The sequence below is a fragment of the Aedes aegypti genome, chromosome 2 (assembly GCF_002204515.2).
Source record: "Aedes aegypti strain LVP_AGWG chromosome 2, AaegL5.0 Primary Assembly, whole genome shotgun sequence".
Taxonomy (NCBI): domain Eukaryota; kingdom Metazoa; phylum Arthropoda; class Insecta; order Diptera; family Culicidae; genus Aedes; species Aedes aegypti.
This window is the reverse complement of record NC_035108.1, coordinates 390,659,604-390,680,369: the sequence shown is the minus strand read 5'-3', so window position 1 is coordinate 390,680,369 and position 20,766 is coordinate 390,659,604. Positions and strand designations below refer to the sequence as shown.

At 35.5% G+C, this 20,766-nt stretch overlaps 1 protein-coding gene across 1 annotated transcript; it reads left to right on the top strand.

Moving 5' to 3' along the window:
- The first annotated feature begins 13,525 nt into the window (after positions 1 to 13,525).
- LOC5572825 (fork head domain transcription factor slp2) lies at positions 13,526 to 15,417 on the top strand. The gene has a single exon (XM_001654160.2). The coding sequence runs from the start codon at positions 13,849 to 13,851 to the stop codon at positions 14,998 to 15,000; it is 1,152 nt and encodes a 383-aa protein (XP_001654210.2). The 5' UTR covers positions 13,526 to 13,848; the 3' UTR covers positions 15,001 to 15,417.
- The last annotated feature ends 5,349 nt before the right edge of the window (positions 15,418 to 20,766 follow it).

Here is a 20,766-nt window from a genome sequence, read left to right as displayed (position 1 = left end):
AATTTCCTTATAAACCTATATTACAATGCAGTGTATTGTCTATGGGCAACTTTTTAATATTTGATGATTGATCACCAAAAAAAAAATGGCAGAACACTTTTTTCATCATAAAGATTGTAAGAAAGCTATGGGAGAATGGGTATTCAAAACTTTTGTAATTTGATCCACCCTACTGCTCAGTACCTACTGGTGGCTTTTGGAATTGGCGGATTTGTTCGGATCGGTATGGAGTTAATTGATTTGTTTGGTTCCAGCTTTGGCAGCCGAAGGAGCAAAAAGGACTCCCGATAACTGACTGGGAGATATGAAGCCCTGGAATCAAGCGGAACTAACGCGAGAGACAGTTAGTTAGATTTCGAACGGGAGAAGATGCAAGGGAGGAAAGTTGATAGGAAAATGCTTTCTGGCACCTACCATGGAGGTCTCTTGGTGGTCGGGAGTTAAAAGTCTGTCAAAATTGATGGTAATGTGCTCTTTTGGGTTTTCACGGTTCTAAGCGACAATCATCGACATCACAGGAATACGACCGCTTGAGGTGTGGGAGTTTCCCAAGGACATAATTTAATTACAGTGGAAATCCTCTTGGATTGTGTATACAAAAAGTTAGTTTTTTTTCCATAAAATTGAAATTATACCAAATTATTGATACATAAATTTGGTACTAAGTGTATTTCAACTGAAGAGCTGTTGCACTTGTGTCTGGATTTTTTCAAAAGTTTTTTGTATTAAATGAACACACGATTTTATAAAAAAAAAGTTGAACCATGTGCTTCATGAATTGTTTCACGAATTCCAAAAAACATTATACTGAGAAATATATGGAAACTACTACAAGTACTTGGCTAAGATGGGATCTTCTGGAATTTTCCAACATAATCATATAAAAAAAGAATGCTTCAACAAAGCCTTCTTGGAGTCAGTCGTTTTGATACCTCTAGGATCTCCACCAAGAAATCTTTCAGGATTGTTTTAGGAATTCCTCTAAGCTCTGTTCTAAAATTCTAAAAAAGTTGATAATTTTAAGGTTTTTCGGTCAAATTCCACATAGAACTTCTCCAAGCATTGCCCTTGGTTGAAATAGTTGATTGTTATTACAATACGCCAAAGATCCTTTCCGTAATTAGCCTTAATTAGTTTTAGATACTAACTGAGGAATCTCTCATTCTAAGGAAATTCCTGTCCCACTTCAATATTCTACGGATCGCAGCATGTGAGATTAAAAAACATGTCAAAAACATTATTATTTTGTTTCTATGAGAATAGATTTTAAGATGTAATTCTCAATCTAGTTCAGTTTGAAATAATATTTTTTAACATTGTTTTGAGCTTCAAGCCACATGTCATATAATTGCGTCCTAAAAGTGTTCGCGCCACAAAATTTTAAGTTCAGATTGAGTTATCACATGTAAATTTCTAATTTTTCAATTGTGTAATGCAACTAAACTTTTAATGACTATAAACAAATTATACACATTTCCGTGCAGTTTTTTGTTCCGAATAAGAAGGAAATATGTTATTCAATTATCAATCTGTTATTGGAAACAGGAAAATACAATTGTTGGCATTGAACTCTAAATAACTACATAGAAGCTATTAAGCTCCAGTTATACGTTTCTGACAGGGTGTACCTGGAACAACCTAATGAGCTGGTAGACACATTTTCTACGATCAGGGAATGCTCCATGTGGGTTGACTCTATTAACTGTATTTACGAGATTCTATTCTAGAAGAAAGGCAGCTCATCAAAGTTTATTGGGATAAACTAAAGCAATCAACAGGCATTTACCTGTATGCAATAAATACTGCTCTTTTACCTGTACACTTATTTCTGGAGCATCGATTTCCTATACGGAACGTTCAATAAACTAAATTTAAAAAATCAAAACGAGAATCGACATTCATCTTTTAGACACAACAAATCATCATCAAGATTAACAACACAGTTATTGGTCGAAACAATAGTTTCTAATCATTTCAAATATGTGAGAGAAAAAATCAAAAATTGCAATTTGTTCAAAATTATTGTCAAACAATATATCAGCACTCATTTGCTGCCATTGTACGACATCACCCCGTATACATTCGGTTTTCGATTTTCAACAAACATTTGATGTGTACCTTTCTCACTCACCGATCAAAAGCTGACAATATTATTCGCACGAAGAAACCTAAACGCAGGCAGCAACATGACGACTATAAAAACGCCCCAGATTTCAAACAAACGTCCGGAACGTGTGTCATTTGCCTGAACCGGGATCCCGAAACACCGCAAACGTTAATGAGTTGTCTTTGTCAAGCGCAAAAGTCACAGTCAGGGAAAATCGGCTCCCATAATTACTCGGAATGGCTTTTCGGCTTTGTGGATAACTTGTGAGATGAAGAATGCTGGGATTTTCCGTGGAGCTACAGAAAAAGGCAATATAGTCACTTTTCGGTTATAACGATGTACAAAATCGCCTATCATATTGAACCTGTTTGATGTGGTATTTAAGAAACAAAGACAAACGTTTTAGAATTTTCAAAATAAACTCGAGAATTTAACTCCTTATTTTCATGACTGAACCTCAAATTTCTTTGCTGGTACGTCACGTCCAATATTTTTCAAAGCACCAACCTCCAGGGATAATTTTGTCTCTGATTTCACAGTTTCAAATCCAAATGGCACTCCAAAAGTGGAACTCACAACGAATAATAACTTGATATAGGTCGCCATAATTTTTGGCAATGTATCAAAAAACGGACGTAGTTGAAATGAAATTTGATATTTTTTTAATGTTTCTATTTTTTAATATAATAATCATTTTAAATGCATATGTTGCAAGTTTTATATTTTTTAAACAAGTATTGACACCCATTGCTCGAGTCTATATACTGTATTTTGTTTTCTGAAAGTTTAGAGCATGTTTAAAAATGTTTTAAGTGATTTTTTTATTTGGCTGATATGGGGTAACATTGAAAATATCATTACTTACTAAAATCACGGTGCCTGAAGCCGATGTGAAGGCCAAACTCTTACAAGTCATTTACTTTTTGAGTGATTTCAAAATTGAAAACAACTTGAATTGTGGAATACTTTTAAGGTGAAGATGAATCGAAGCCAAACCTAAAATTTTCAAGAGCACGGATCTGGAGAACCAAACATCCGTTTGAGCTGAAAACCTAATCGACCAATCGACCACCAGCTAGTGACCAATCGATTAAGTTTTCAACTTAAACGGATGTTTGGCTCTCCAGATCCGTGCTCTTGAAAATTTGAAGTTTGGCTTCGATTCATCTTCACCTTAAAGGTGACAATTTCCTAAGGAAATTCTGCACGCGTTATGATAGTTTCTGAATTATGCTTAATTGTACATATTTTTTTTTTAAGTTTCGGCTTCAGAACTCATGTTAGATATGATTCTTTGATCGTGTCATCCATAATCATGAAAGTTATTGCTTTAAAAATTGAAAAATTTACGCATGAACACAGCTCAATTTTCTTAAAAACCTTGATGTTTATTAGCTCATTAATAAAAAGAAAAGAATCAACATTCATGATTTGAAAATATTTCATCGATAAATGTTAATTCGAACTTTTTACGAGGAGGGCCATTGCGATCAATGTTACGCCGCTGATCAATATTACTCCGGATTACGATACTTCGGTTTTACATCAATATTCCGTTTAAAACATAATCAGATTCAATCGACAAAAATTCCTATAAACTCAGAACGAGTAAGAATTCAAAACTAATATAAGGGTTTAAATTGATCATATGTATTCTGCTCCAAAGCGGGACAACATTTCACATTATCGATCATTCTACTGCTCTACAGTAGAAAATATGTTGTAATTTGCCAAAATTAAATTTGGCGTAGGCAAACATACAAAACAAAAATGTTGTAAATCCCAATAATTTCTATAATGATACAAACTCGCAGTTAACATTACCGTTTAAGTCGAATTAAGGTGAAGATTCTCGGCCGAATCGTCTGAAACTTTGGAGTAAGAAACGCTTCAGTATGACGCATATTGTAGCCAAATATGAACTCTGTAGCTTTCGAAAAACCCCACTGCAGAAGTGAATCAAAAAAATAGGATCCTGCTCCCTATTGCAAGGATTGTGATTAGTAATGAATGATTATCTATTATTTTATTTATGTTTGGCATTGTTGATAATCATTACTCATTAATCATGATTAATTTCATGATTGATCATTAACGCTCTCCTTTCAATTCATGTTTAGCAGAAAAAAAAACTGATCAGAAACTTTGTTTTGTTGTTGTGTTACGTTTTCAATTCGTGACCACGTTGTTTTCTTCTGGAGGGTGGTGAATCAAGAACACCATGGCAAAATGTACAACATAGTACCAATTTAAAGAAAAATTATTTCCGTATATTATTTACTAAGGAAATTTTTAGGTTTCTAAGAATCTTTCCGTATCTTCTTAAAGCAATTTAACGATTTTGATTTAACGATTGATAAGCTAATTAATTTGTTGGTTTTTATGTCGTCATGTTTGTCACTATATAAGTGTTCCAAGAGTATGATAAAATCAACCCTTTAATTCAGGACGAATTGTAAACTCCACATATCGCCTTAAGAGTCTAAGCTGATTTGTCTCTAGATTATCAACGGTGTGCTAGGCTTTCAAGTGTTTTTAAAGATTTCATCAGAAATTTACCCTTCTTTTAAACCTAGGCTATTCTTCAGAGTTTACTATTTTAATCAGTCACTATTGGCAAGAATTTGCTTGTATTTTAATTGGAAGTGGTTCTTTAGAGATAAACTAATTTCCTACTGAATTTTTATAAGAGACTTTTCCTTCGTTTGATCATAGGCTGTTCGTCCAAGAGAAAAGAAGTAGCCAACACTTCTGGCAGCTGGAACTATGAAATAATTTACTTAGTACAATTCGAGGGATCAAAACAAACTGATCCTGCAAAAGTAGGAATAAGTCGTAGACCGTAGACGCGCTGGCAGAGAAGTGAATAATTGCTTACATTTAGGATATTCTTCAGTCAGTACTGAAGACTGTTTCTTGAACTAACACTTATGAGCCAATTATTTGAAAATCAGTGATAGTTTATCATTCTTTAAGATAAAGCTGAATAAGTTATTAGGTTCAATAATAATTGGGTTCAGTAGTAATAAGTTATTAGGGTAGTAATAATTTTTACTTTTTACTGAACTACGGTAGCTGTCAGACTAAGTTTTGCAATATTACCGAACAGGCTTAAAAGTCAATAAAAACAATTATCGACTATTCAGTAGTTGATGTTTTTAATTGGCTTCTCGTCAAAATCAAATCATGCGGGAATGTGTCAAAAGAGAATCTCCTTCTGTAGAATCATCCGGCACCAGGAGACACGTCTATGGCAATCAATTTTTTCCGGCACCAATTTTGCGCTTTCTCGTTGTAAATAGTCGAAATTTAGTGGCAAACTCAACTATTTTAAACAACCAAAAAGGCTCAGCACGATTTGAACTGCTTAGGGGCGGTCCATTAAGGTGATTATAAAACGAAGCCAAACTTTGAATTTTCAAGTGCACAAGACGAGAGAGCTTGACAACAGTTCACGTTGAAAACCAATCAAATTGCTTGCTTGCTGGTGGTGATCAATGGGATAGACTTTCAACGCAGAGCGCTGTTTGGTTCTCAAGTCTTGTGCTCTTGAAAATTTGAGGTGTGGCTTCGTTCTATAATCACCTTAATTACGTAAGACATTTTTCGGGGTTTTTCAACCCTCCCTCCCCCTATGGTAAGAATTTTTGTATAAAAATTAAAAACAAATTGTATGACGCGTAAGAAATCTCAGACCCCCCCTCCCCCCATATACCCTTACGTAATTAATGGACAGTCCCTTACATTGTTAAATTCGGTTGGTTTCCTTCTTCTTCTTCTTCTTCTTCTTCTTCTTCTTCTTCTTCTTCTTCTTCTTCTTCTTCTTCTTCTTCTTCTTCTTCTTCTTCTTCTTCTTCTTCTTCTTCTTCTTCTTCTTCTTCTTCTTCTTCTTCTTCTTCTTCTTCTTCTTCGTCTTCTTCTTCTTCGTCTTCTTCTTCTTCTTCTTCTTCTTCTTCTTGGCATTAAGGCGAAGTAGTCTGTCATTGAAATTGGTACGCGTCGTTGATGATCGTTGCTAAATCATGTCATAATTGGGAATTCAAGAAAATCAGTTTGTTTTCAATTGACGCTTCTGAAAAAGTATCAGCTTATCAGTGTATATAGCAATACTTTTCCGGATCATTATGAACTATGAGGATCGAGTTTTATCACTTTGAAATTGCGAGCTGCAATGTCACCATGGCTGCTAAAGCAAATGGCGTATTTTGGATGACTGGATTTTTTCGGTTATCGTAAATATTACCGAAAAATCCGTACCGTCAAACGGGGTGACTATTCCAAAGGTGAATGGGCTGTGAAGTTCACCATTGTTTTCAATTTCGGCCAAACGGAATTCGGTCAAATGACATTCGGTAAAATTACCCTTTCGATCAAATGGCGTTCGGCCATACGCCATTCAGTTAAATGGAATTCGGCCAAATGACTCGGAACCTTTTCGAAGTATGTGCACAAGAGATGGGCAACTCACTCACGAATCATTCAAAAAAGTCGACTCTCGAAAATGAGTTAATGAATCACGTTTCTTTTCAAATACAGTCAGTGACATAAGTTAGTAACCAAATGCTGTTTTCCATATAAAATGCCCAAGTTTGGGGTGCTGTATCTCAGCTTCTGGTAGTCTGAATTGGCTGAAATTTGGATGACGAACTACAAATAACTTGAAATTTTGCCTGCAAGGGAATTATTACATTGCAGTCATTTTTCATAGAGTTTCAGAGGGTTGTTCAAAGACAAAAGTAAGTAACCGAGAGACTTTTTAATTTAATTCGAAAACGGTAAATCGTGGAAAGTTGGTGTGTTCTGCAAATTTGTGTAACTTCTGAAATTGAACAACTTTGTGGAACAGACCAACCACCAACAACTTACCGTTTTCGAATTAAATTAAAAAGTCTCTAGGTTACTTACTTTTGTCTTCCCGGCAAAAGTTCATTTGTAGTTCTTCATCCAAATTTCAGCCAATTCAGACTACCAGAAGCTGAGATACAGCACCCCAAACATGGGCAATTTGTATGGAAAAACAGCATTTGGTTACTAACTTATGTCACTGATTGTATGTGAAAAAAAACGTGATTCATTAACTCATTTTCGAGAGTCGACTTTTTTGAATGATTCGTGAGTGAGTTGCCCATCTCTTGTGCACATACTTTGAAAAGGTTTTCTAGCACCCCTGTTTTTATAAGAAAGTTTACCAGGGATAACATTTTTGTGTTGGAAATTTTATAGTAATGTACACCAGATTTGTATGAATAGTTAAAGTAGTTATACAAATTAAATGTTGTAATTTGGATATTTTTAATTCCTAATGATTCATTTTTGAATTTGAGTTTTAAAATCGATCAAAAGAGTCGTATCACTTTTGTGAGTGTATCACCTACGATTCGTTCGCATAGTTTAACCATTTTGCACATCTCTAGTGTGCACCGTTGCTTGGTACAGTGGGGGACCGAAATCAGTACAGGCTCAAAATCCGTACACTTCATACAAATAGTTGGCGTTTGATATGAAGTGGACGGATTTAGATTCATTTCTTAGGTGTACGGATTTCGATCCCGCACGGTATAGCAGTAAACCACTCGGCGAACACTCACGTCAAAGAGCTCACTGTTTCTCCGTTGGGAAAAGAAAAGCCAATTCTTAGGAGTCTATTTTATAAGTCGATTTGATCAGAAACTCGACTGGAGTCAGTATCGACCAAAAATTTCAATCGACGCGACTCTGCAAATATATACTCGGTACCGTAAAATGGGGTGAAGTTGATCACTTTTGAGCGATTCTGTTCTATAATGCCTAGTAGGATGCATGTATTCTCATCCAAATATTTTTAAAACCTGTACTGGTTGGATGTTTATCGAATTATTCAAACGAAATTTTTACGAATTGTTATCATGATAACAAAACCATTAGAAATCAAAAAATGGAATTTTTAATTCCGGGGTGAAGTTGATCAATTACTGTGATACGTTTCCTAAAATAAAGAGATATGCTATTTACTAAACTTGGGATCACTGATCCCGAATCAAGTCTCAAAAATCTTACAACTTGTTGATAAATCGGTCAATTTTAGAATTGAATGTTTTGAAATCCAGAATACACTAAATAAAACGCCTAAAGGTATGCAATTCTTTTTGAAATTAGCAACTCGCTCACAAAAAGAACATTTTTATCTCTGAAAATGATTTTTTATCCTCATTACAAATATAAAAACTGTGTTCACAGAACATATATGGAATGTACAAAACAATTTAATTAAATGGTGTCTTTATATAACCTTGGCAATAGTCGAATGTTTGGGGTAGAACCCTTCATCAGTTCATCGAACATTTCCTTAAATATCTGTTTTTTTCTATGCTATAACTATCTTGAACGACGAACCGAATTTAGAAACATCAAGAGCAGCTATCAGGTAATACGATATGACATAACTTGTTATGATTGAAAACGGATAATAGCTCTCTTGGCAGTTCATACATGTAAGTACGGGAATGATCAACTTCTCCCCACTGATCAACTACACCCCGAATTACGGTACGATTCTTGACGGATTGAAGCAAACAGCTTCGATGAATAAGTTGCCAATCGTTTTAGTTACTGTCAAATGCTGGATGCAAACATAATGCGAAAAATCTCTCCTGGCAGCTATATTACCGCCAGCAATGAAGTTTAATAGAGACTTACATTTAAAACTATTTATTTATACGTCAATGATAATTTATACTGCTTTAAGAACAAGCTGTTCTTTGAAATTTAGCTACGAAATTTAGTGCAAATTCATGCTAATTGTAGTTCATTTTTCTTTTCATTTTCGCCCAAACGGCATTCGGTCAAATGACATTCGGCCAAATGACTCTTTCGGTTACATGGCGTTCGGCCATTTGGCTAGTTCTGCAAAATGGCACTCGGTGAAATGTCCTGAAACCCATTATTGAACACTAGTTCATTACTTAACGTATTTGAGTTGCGTATTAGCTTTTTTTCTCATCATTATAGGCCGTTTTTCATAACGCCTATATGCAGAGCGTTTATGATTAACGGATACCAATGATTGGTTGAGTGTTTAATGATTGAATTCAATTTCACCATGATTAAGGATTATGATAAATGATTTAAATTTTTGAAGTCATGATAAATTTTTGTGATTGAATATTAAACCAAAGTTTGATTAATTATTATGAACAATGATTAAACTTAAATTTTAGGTGAATCATGATCATGATTAATGATTACACACTTGAAATAAATCATCGAAGTCGGTAACTTGTTTACCGACATCTCAACAGCTGAACGATCGGTAAACGGTTCGGTAAATGAAGAAAACACCGAACTGTCTGTAAATTGCATTTCTGATAGGTGCTGTCAAAATAACTGACCATTCGTTAAATGGTTAACGGAAAAAATGTAGCTTCAGATGAGATATTTGTTCCCAGGGTTTTATTTTTTTCACTAAGAAAAGAAAAAACCAATGAACATTAAATTTCAACTTAATTTTTTTGTTTATTAGACGTATTGTATTGTTCTTTGGGTAATAGAGAACATAATTAATTAATTGGTAGCGTAATGTTGACGTCGATTAGAACAATAGTTCCACCCGGCCACAAAAAACATGTATTTTCATCCAGCAGATTTTACGAAATGATGTAATGTTGCAGAAACAGCAATAGGGATGCGGCTTCCACATGAGCTAAAACTAATTGAAGATAATATGCTTGAAAAATACGAATTTTGCTTCGTTTACCTCCATGTAATCACAAAATCCACATCCACATGTAATCCTGGCTATATTTCACTAACGTATTGAAAATGTATTGTTTCGACCTGAGACGTTTTGACGTTTCAGATTGGCCAAATTACCGATCAAATGGTAATCTAGCATCTAGGTTATCAAAGTATCAGTGAATTATTTCACCGACTTCGGTTCTATTAATAATTCACAAAATTTTCGGTAAATTTTCTTGAAATTTACCGAAATTCAGCAATTTCGTTGATGACGAACTGTCAAAAATTAGCCAATTACCGAAACATCGATGTTTTCACGAATTACTGATAAGTTTCGGTAATTTCAATTACCGAACTCATAACGTCTGTTTAATTGTGTATACTCAGTATGATAAGTGATTATGATTAATAATTTTGATTAACCCTTTGGTGCCTTATGTCGAATTTGATCACAAGCTTCAATTTCAAAATAATGTTTTTCAGTCGTCTTCTAACCAAATGCCGTCATATTTTCAAATTAATTCACAAAATGCTTCAAGTTACCACCTACCATATAGAGTTTCCGGTTTACAACTGTAGAAGAGCTCATAGAACATTAAGCAGAGAGGTAAATTTCCAGTGGGGACGTAATGGCAAATGAAAAAAGTAACTGCTAAAAAGTAAAAGCTGCTCATGAGTGATTTTATAGTTCATCAATTATTGAAGCAAATTCTTATAAAACACAATGTTGATACCAAGTGAAGAAATGTATCTAAAGAAGTTTCACAAGATTCACAATTAACCTTATGGAAAATTCGCAGAAAAGTTTAATGAAATTTTACTGTGCAGTCTGCTAACGGTTCCTTCCGCATAAATGGGCAGTATTGTGAAATTTATGGATTTGCTGTTCAATGATTGATTGATGAATGATTATATGTTTGACATGTGATTAAGATTATGATTACTGGAAATATAAAGATCGCAAAATATTATGAATAATGATTATTGATCAAAACATAATAGGGTGCAGAACCACTTGGACACTTACATGATTCACTTTGGTATGTTTTTTTTTTCTCGGCCCAATCGTCTGAAACTTTGGAGTAAGAAAAGCTTCAGAATGACGCATATTGTAGCCAAATATGAACTCTGTAGCTTTCAAAAAACCCCACTGCCGAAGTGAATCAAAAAATAGGATCCTGCTCCCTATTGCAAGGATTGTGATTAGTAATGAATGATTTTTTTTCTGATTTATGTTTGGCATTGTTGATTAATCATAATCATTACTCATTAATTATGATTAATTTCATGATTGATCATTAACGCAATGCTTTCAATTCATGTTCAGCAGAAAAAAAATAAAAACTGATCAGAAACTTTGTTTTGTTGTTATGTTACGTTTTAAATTCGGTTCCTGAATTCGTCACCACGTTGCTTTCTTCTGGAAGTGGTGAATAAAGAACACCATGGCAAAATAATGTACAACATAGTACATATTTAAAGAAAAAATATTTTCGTCTATTATTTACTAAGGAAATTTTTAGGTTTCTAAGAATTTTTCCGTATCATCTTAAAGCAATTTAACGAACACTTAACAATTGGCAACCATTTGTTTCGTAAAACAGTATATAATCCGAGTTGGCGAATACTGGTACACCTTCACTACTTTCAAATGGCTTTTTGCAAAATTGTAAATAGTTTGATGCGCAACTCGATGCAGAAATCGTTGTTCACAGCGCTCGTTGAAATAATCTAACGAGGCATAAAAATCATTATTTTGCACTTTGTTGCATAAACTAATATTACACAATAATTTCCAGGTATTACAAAAATATGTAGTCTAGTACGCAACTGGATCTAATTTCTGATATAAGCAATGTCCGATTTACAAAATTGCACAAAATGACAAATGATTCCCCAAAATTAACTTATTTTAATTTCGCATCCCTGGGTTGAAAATTTGTACTGGATATTTGTAAAGAGCATGTATGTATGTAAATAGCGATTCCACCTGACCTAAAATACATTCATACATTCTGAATGACAAGATCTTAAAATCTCTTAAATGCGAGTAGAAAGCAATTTCAGAGATTTTATTGAAATTGATCACCTGTGATGAAAAAAAGCGGAAAATTGATCTCAATGACTTTTTTTTAAATTCCAAATATCTGATCAACTGTTTTCCTGATTACGGTAGATAGCATTTACTTTTTTATGCATATAGGATCATCTTCTCCATGTAGTAAAGTTTTCCAGTTAGATTTGTTGACCTTGAAGATACAGGTAATATCCACTTCAAGGTAGCGGAGTGTTGTCGCGAGTAATTAACTGCCATAATCATCATATTGCCATCAAACATTACCTGCATGAAACGGATGAATGGAGAACAAAATCATCGCACGCACGAAGTCAATCCGTATATGATTCATTTGGTATTAGTATTTACAATATTCATTTTTTGGTTTTGAAGTTTCAAAGCCTGAATTTACAAATAAAACGCAGAAATGAACTCTAATTCACAGAAGATGTTTTCTGCCACCATGCGACGTTTATTCACTCAGAAAATTTGTTTCAAAATCCCTTCATTCGTACCGATCTCCGACTAACAACGTGAATACAAAAGCAAATTTAGCATAACCTCAAAACCATTTATTATAACACTATTAATCACCAAATATAATGACACACAGCAGTCAAAATTCCCGGTACAGATTGCAGCTGTCGCTTGCCTCTATGCCTTGTGCTGCCAACAGCACCCAGGGCGCAAAAACGGCACGACGTTTTAATAAGTTAAATAAACGTTTCGTAAAATCATTCTCCCGAATGCACAAACGAAAAAAAAAAAACGAAACAACATCTCATCCTCTCGAGCGAGACCATTTAACAAGGGCGCGTCAGAACTGCAATCTAGGATTTTCGCCGTGCGCTGTCCTGCTGCACCCGATGTGTGTAATTCAATCAAAATTTATTTACAAAATATTTATTTCCTCTCGATTCCGGTATAGCCGAGCACCCGACCGAAAATCGCCTCCGGGCCAAAACCGCGCAACCGAAATCGAGAACCAGCAGCAGAACCATTCCCAGTCGCCAGTCAGCCAGTGGTGGTGGCGAAATGCACCAACACAGAGAAACCGATGCGCCATTCTTCAGAAGCAGCGACATCAGCGAATTGAAATCGTTGCAGCACAACTACGAGCGAACGGCTCGAAATGCACCCAAGTCACAAGAGAGAGAGTCGGAAGAACTTTATTTATTTATATTGAAATTCCTTGTTTGAATCAAAACGTGTAAACAAATTGTACATCTTAACCCCCGACGTTTACAAACTGAGCGACGCTTATTTGGCCAACAGCAGCGAAGCAAAGCGAAAAGCGGTCCGATTCGAAGGCGTGGTCTGATCCCGACATTCCAGCTTTCGTGTGTGCGCAAGTCGGGTCCAATATCAAAGGGAACATCGGTGGAACGAGAGTGCGCTATTGCGTGAGAGAGCCGCTCACTGCACCCGCAATCGAATCCCATGCAGAAAAACGAGTTGACTCGAGTGAGTATGAGAGAGAGTGGGCAACGCACACAGACAGCAGCGTGCGATGTGAATGGAAGACTTGGCAATGTGAGCTCTGATTGGTGGACGGCAGGGGTTGCATTTTGCGGTGATTGGCTTTGTGGGTTTTCGGTGTTGACTTTGTGCTTGTTTCCAAACGGCCGTATAAAAGGTAACGGGAGGGGAAGTGCATAATCAGTCACGAACTTGTAGCCATTCTAACCACATCGTTTCTGCGCCTCACGATAGACCGGGTTTTGTTGAGAGAGTGAGTCTTTTTGAATGGATGTTTCAGAAAACTGGTTTTTGGTGATTATTAATTAGTAATCGATATCGGTCGAACGGTTTATTCGAGTTTGAACCGGAGTGCAAGTGAAAGCAAAAGACTTAAGCTGACTTTTTACGATAGTTTGAAAAGTAGTTCAATGAGTGAAATAAGCAAGTGAACTTTATCGAATGACAACACATCGTCCATAGTTTTGGAAAAGAAGACAAAGTGCTGTGAATTATGGTAAACATTGATCCAACAGCTATGAATGGACAAACTATGTTTAGTATGGCCCGTGCGCCTTTGAAATCGAGCTTTTCGATCAACTCGATTCTGCCGGAAACTGCGATGACGACTTCGCCGGCACATACGCCATCTCCTTCGCCTCATTCGTGCCATTCGCCAATCGGATCGGAAGAACAGGATCATGATCTGACCGATACCGAGTCGGATTTGGATGTTACCGGAACGCCGCCGCCAATGGATTGCAGCAATAAAGAAAAGTCAGATGAAAATGAAGATGGTGCCTCAAGTCCCAAGGACGGTGAAAAGAAGGGTAATGAAAAACCTCCATACAGTTACAATGCGCTTATCATGATGGCCATCCGGCAAAGTGCTGAAAAGCGTCTAACGCTAAATGGAATCTACGAGTATATTATGCGAAATTTCCCATACTACCGGGATAACAAGCAAGGCTGGCAGAACTCGATCCGGCACAATCTTAGTTTGAACAAGTGCTTTGTGAAAGTGCCTCGCCATTACGACGATCCCGGCAAGGGTAACTACTGGATGCTGGATCCCTCTGCAGAAGATGTATTCATCGGTGGATCTACCGGAAAACTTCGCCGTCGTTCAACCGCCGCATCACGAAGCCGTCTAGCTGCCTTCAAGCGATCACTAGTTGGGCCAATGTTCCCGACTCTGGGCTATCCTCAGTTCAACCAATTCATGTATCCGTCGCCTGCCCATGCACAAACGGCCCTGTTGGCCCAAATGTACTCAAGGTATGCCCCATATGCACCAAGTATAGCACCGAAGCCTGCCCTGCCACTTCCGCTACCACTGTCCGTCGGTGCACCAGGATTCGGCATGGATCGATTGTTAGCCGCCGGGGTTGCACCTCAGCTTACGCATCAAGGAATCTCCCCGCATCAACAAGCACAAGCTGAACTCTACCAAAGACTTCAATACCAGCAACTCCTCCAGCACCATGCTGCCCAAGCCCAGGCTCAAGCGGCTCACATGCAGCAGCTAAGTCCTACGGAAAATCATCAACAGCACTCACCTACCCTGCCGAATCAGCCTCCTTCAGCAACTAATAGCATATCGCATCAACCGCAAGGATCGCCGACGGGACCGACCATCTTCAAGCCAATCCCAAGGCATAGCTGAGAATCTCCGAGCCAAGCTATGCCGGTCCCGGCACTCGATGCCGACACCTTCTAGTGCAAATATTTATTTATTAGCTAAATTCAAGAGTCTACTTAGAGTTCTGCTGCAGACGCAAACGATGGCAAACGCCAAACCAGTGATATCTAATGAGCAAGAAGAGATTGTAGAATTCAACTTTCCGACCCTCGGCCGAGACTCACTCTCACCTTCGGCTGATCGTGAAAGCTTGGAACGTGCTATATTGTAGTGACTTAAAATTGGTCTCACACCGAGCATTGAGTTTTTTTCCATGAAAAACGCACCTGTTAAGTAACTGTGACTGTCTTTGTTTGATCGCCAATTGTTAACGAACCGGTCTTTGTTGCAATTGTTTAGAAGCTAGGCCTGAACGAACCAATCACAACGCGCTGTATATATGAAAAGAATTGTATATTCCTTGTAAACGAAAAGTATTAGCAATTTTTCTAGCTGTTAAGAGCATCGATTCGATTACTTATATATAAATTATATTTTCCCGAAGAGTCGAAAAAATCAAATAATGAAAAATACAACAAATAATGAATCTTAAACACAACCACACCTGCCTTGTGACGCTAACTGGAACGGAAAAGAAAATCTCCCATCGCTGGAACTCCCCGCCAGAGCAAGCTGTGTGCTGAACCGGGTGAGTCTTTGTCTATTTTCCACTCGACTTGTTCCGATTATTCCGCTTCTGTTGGCACGCGGGTGCCGTTCTTCTTTGTATGGGACTGATGGGTGAGGGGGGGATACAGTAATGCTCCAAATGTGCTTTCATTTTGGATGGGTTGATCTTTCGAGAATATTTCCTTTTTTCTTTTATTCTTGGAAAATGTGTTGACTGATCCAATGGAGCAAAACATTCAATCAAAAAATAATAACAATAAGATTATTAATTTCGAAGTATGTGTAACTTATCTTCAAGAATTTTTCTTATTTATGAATATTTAAATTTATTCCTGACAATAATAACTTATGCTGTCCTAGTTACTTTCAAAACAAATTAAATACCAATCATCCCCGCCATTGAATCTTTTAGTAAGGAATGCTTCTTAGCTGCTTCATTGGAACATGTTTGTTTATGCATACAGTTTCTGAGCCTTAATAAAAAAACTAAGAGTTCGTATAAGTTACATTTATTATGAGCTTATAGTATTCAATACAAACTAAATCTGCATCCAACAAGAAAAATACTTTCATCGTTAAACACAGTTTTTCAACCATAAAAAGTTTAATTTTAAATGCATTGAAAATTTCGTACTTGAATCCTTTATTGCTTATTGTGAACGTAAAATTTGTGAATTTCGCTCACTGCGTGGATGAATGGACATGTCGGGATTTTCTTTAATGTTAGCCATGATGCTGCTCACAATAACTTTTTTAGTGTTGACTGATATAGGAGAACAAGATAACTGAACAGCAGCTGAAGATTTTGGTAGGATCTTTGACCGGTTTTAAATTGTATACAACGTTAGTATTTTCCCATTTGCCAGCAAACCATACCAATTGAAATCATTTATAAAATATGTTAAACAAAAATTATGAACTACTTTCTGTAAGATTCATGAAGATGAAAAACGCACTCTCTGTCTGATAAGTAAGCTTTTGGGAAATTTCACTTATAGTGAAAACATTGTGAAGTCTTTTCCTAATGTCAGAATCGGTTCCTTAAGAATTAAAAAAAGCAAATTTCAAAATCGATTGCTCCAGGATTGAATAATTAGTAATGATTTTCAAAATAAATGATCACGCTAAGATTGCTAGGATCGATTATATATTTGAAGTGCATCCCAATAATCACGGTGGCAATTAAAATTAAAAATTGGACAAACAGGACTAAAAATATCACTAGGGAAAATTTTTAAACTAACAGAGACGTGATCAAAATTAAAGACAACATGCAATGTTTTTTGGCTACAGGCCAACTAGAGCCGATCACAACCTTATCAACAAGAAATGCTATAAGAGTTTTCAATTTAGAAATATTTTAAAGAGCACTCGTCAAGTAAAGTCCTTCTTTGGAAATTGTTCTATGAATTTAAATGACTAGAAATTTACATTTTTTACGAGTATTGTTTTGCAAATTATTGAAGTGTGTTAATCTCTCATTAGTTTCATTACATTTGTGTTGGATTTTTTTAGATTAATTTATCCATATGATAAGAATATTGTTAAGGAGTTCTCCTTTGCGGACTGATATGGATACCTTAAAAAATCAAATGTTGGCTTTTACTTAATGGATTTACAAAATAACATTTTACCAAACGTAGAGAGCATAAAAAAATCATATACAATAAAAATCAAACATTCAATTATTAATAAAAATGGTTTTATATTAATACCAAAAATTCCACTCTTTCAATTCAATTTCTTGCCCACAGCTTGAACAGTTTTGCCAACAAAATTAAATTATAATACATCCTTACTCAATACTTTCCCCATCGTCATGGAATGCGCAGCAAACTTTCACCTGAAAATGGGTCATTTTTCTACGTTTCTACTTTTACGTTATAAACTTGATTTAAATTTAAATATTCTGATTATTCCGACAGTAACAAAGTAGTTAACAATCTTTTCTAGAGTAATGAATTATGAAAATTTTAAACGCAGTTGTCAGAATGTAATGTATAAAAATGTCATTATTTTCAAATTATTATTTCGAATTTATTTTGTCTGGCTCCCATTTGGAAAAACGTCATTTCTCATAATGCCGTTTGTCATATTACCATTTGGCATAAGGGCCACTTGGCATAATAACCAATTGGCATAACTTGAAAAAGAAAATAAATTTATTAGGTGTTTCTTTTAGACTTTGAATTCAATATGTTGTTTTTTTTTCTAAGCTGTGTTACGGGTCACATCTTGGTTTTAGAATATCGCCGGAGACTTGCTATCGAAGTATTTCTCTTCTTTTTATGTTCAATTAAATGATAGAATTGGCTCAAATCCCCCTGTTCAACTGTGTATCTAAAAGAAGTCTTTTGAGACTAACTTACAGTTGTGTTCAGAATAAAAGTAGTGAAAGCCGATTTTATACAAAATACTCAACTTCGGCATGGTGTAACTTTGTTCCTTGCGAGCAATCGGCATGAAATTTTGACAGAGAATTACAAATATCCCCACGATACATGAAGTTCTTCACACTACCGACTAAAAAATTGAGCACCAGGTGAAATCACTCAAAATAATAGTATTCCTCTTGTTGTTATAATGAGATTGAGTATAATTGTAGTTCGCTGCCAAAATTTCATGACGATTGCTCACAGGGAATCATAGTTACAGCATGCCAAAGTTAAGCATTTTGTATGAAAATCGGGTTTTACTCTATGTATATAGGAAGTTGAAATGACAGAAGAAAGTCTTCTGTCTTTGCATTTTGACCTGCAAAATTTGATAGCCGAAATATTACAATTTTCCAGGAATCAAAATTTGTCCTTAAATGCATAATATTTGTATAATTAATTCAGTGAATTTCATTTTCTTTCTTACATGAACTGTCTTTTTGAGTTTGCAGTTTATCAAATTATATCTTTCATATCAAGGCAATCTGTTTTAAATGAACATCGATCTAGGTGTACTTATGATTCGATACGCTGCAAATTTAAAAAGACTGCTTATGCTCAAAAGAAGACACAATTTCTAGTGTTGATTTATTAGCCGTGTATGAGCTCATTTTTTGTAGCATCTAAGGCTACTTCCTTCTTTCCTCATACTTGATTGATGCTCGTTCAATGTTTAAGAAAAAAACCTTAATATTATGAGAATATAAAATTTAGACTGGACGATTTCATATAACTGATCTTGCAGCTTATTAGCGACCAAATCGTAGCCCCCAAGCTACGGTCAATTTTTTTTGGTTCGGCGGTGAATCCAGTCACGTCATGTTGATGAACTTGACTAATAAAATAGGCCTCTTAAGCAGATCATTGAAGGGTGGCAGTTCATTTGGCATAAAGTCGTTTTGCATGAGTCTGAAACCAAAGATTTCTTAAAAAGACATTCGTTTTTACGTTTCTATTGAATCCCTTTGACGACATTAAGCTTATTTTGAGTCAATTGATACAAAATGACACTTTACTCTACAATCATATGCTTTGAATAAACTAAAGCATATTAGAAAAGTTTTTGCCAATAGTATTTTATTAACTATCTAGAAATTACCCTTCTTTCAAATATTAACCATTCTTTGAGTTTCGCTATTGGAATATTTTTTTACGTTGAAGATTTTGATATATTCAGCACTTATTTGCCCTTCTTTCAAACATTGAATTTTATTTCTTTATATGATGTAACCATAATGATATGTATGGAAACCGTTGATTCAAAATATGAATAAATTTAATCTTCTTTTATATATAAGCTGTTCTTTGAAGCTATTTTTAAGATATTTTTTGTTTCCAACTGACATAAGGGCGGCAATCGATAACATTGATCTGCTCAAATTATCAACGAAAAAAAAATCGATTACTGTAGTTACTTCAATGACTCTGAACGCAATTTTTGATGTCTTTTCGTTTTAGTATGCAATAATGATTTTTGGCGTCCTATCTTCTATTGTTTAAAGGCCGCACGGGACGTCATCATAATCACCCTATCCATGTGAAGAAGCAAATCCCAAGAACCACTCCATATATCGATGCGAAAAATGTATCACTATGATTCTATATATGTAGTGCTCAACCCAATACATTTTCAGCTTCATCGGTTCACTAAAACTCGAGATTTGCTTGCACAAAGTTTTGATGATAATTGTTATTACAAAAGATAGGGAAAATAACACGGTCTCCCGTGTCGCCTTAATCATAAATTTTGCCTTCTTATATAGGCTGTTCTTAATGTTTATACTGGTTAAAAAGTAAAATTTAGTATAGCCAAATGTTAACCATTTTTAAAACTTGCTGTTTTATCAATTGGATGGATTAGATCACAAAATAGTTCGATTATTTATACTTTAAACTTTAAGTGAACATCAATGAAAACAGTGTTTATACAACTTTGGCGACCTGTAGCTAAAAATGTGACGTGCTAGAACATTTCTGAGAACGGCATCAGATAAATTAATTCAAAATCTACCAAAGACACATTATTTGATCCTTGAGACACGCAAAAATGCCATTTTACGCTGTGTAATAGATGGTTTGTTTGTTTCCAAAATTAAAATTATTAATATTTCATTCAAAAGTTCCGCCACATTTTTTTTTCTTTTAGAAATGTGTTGTTCATTTGAGTTATGTTTTGCGACGGTATTTTTGCGTTTATACCTTAACCTTCGAAAAGATCTTCCACCCGAACCGTCAAGAGTTTTATTTAGTTATGCTCTCTTATGTAACAACCACTTTTGACATCCATAGCTTGGAAAATCTCTGAACGAACACCATGCTAGTTTAGAACGTACCATTTTTTGCAATGGGCTCGTTGGTGTTGATCTCGATAAAAGCTTCAAAAATGGCGATGTTCATTCTAAGTCACTCATTATGCCAAACGACCGTTATGCCTAACGACATTATAATAAAAGAATTTATATCAAACGGCCTTATGGCAATCGACTTCATGTCAAACGGGGTACTATCCATTGAAGAGTTCGAAAATAAGAAAAATAATTTGTGTCAATACGTTCTTCAAATCATGACAAATGAGCGTTATGCCAAATGGTCATTATACCCAAATGACCATTATGCCAAATGACGTTATGCCAAACGGCATTTTGCCAAATGAGATAGAGCCAATTAGGGAGAGTTTACAGTAATT

Coding starts and splice junctions, on each gene's coding strand:
- LOC5572825 (XM_001654160.2), top strand. CDS start 13,849: ATGGTAAACATTGATCCAACAGCTATGAATGGACAAACTATGTTTAGT.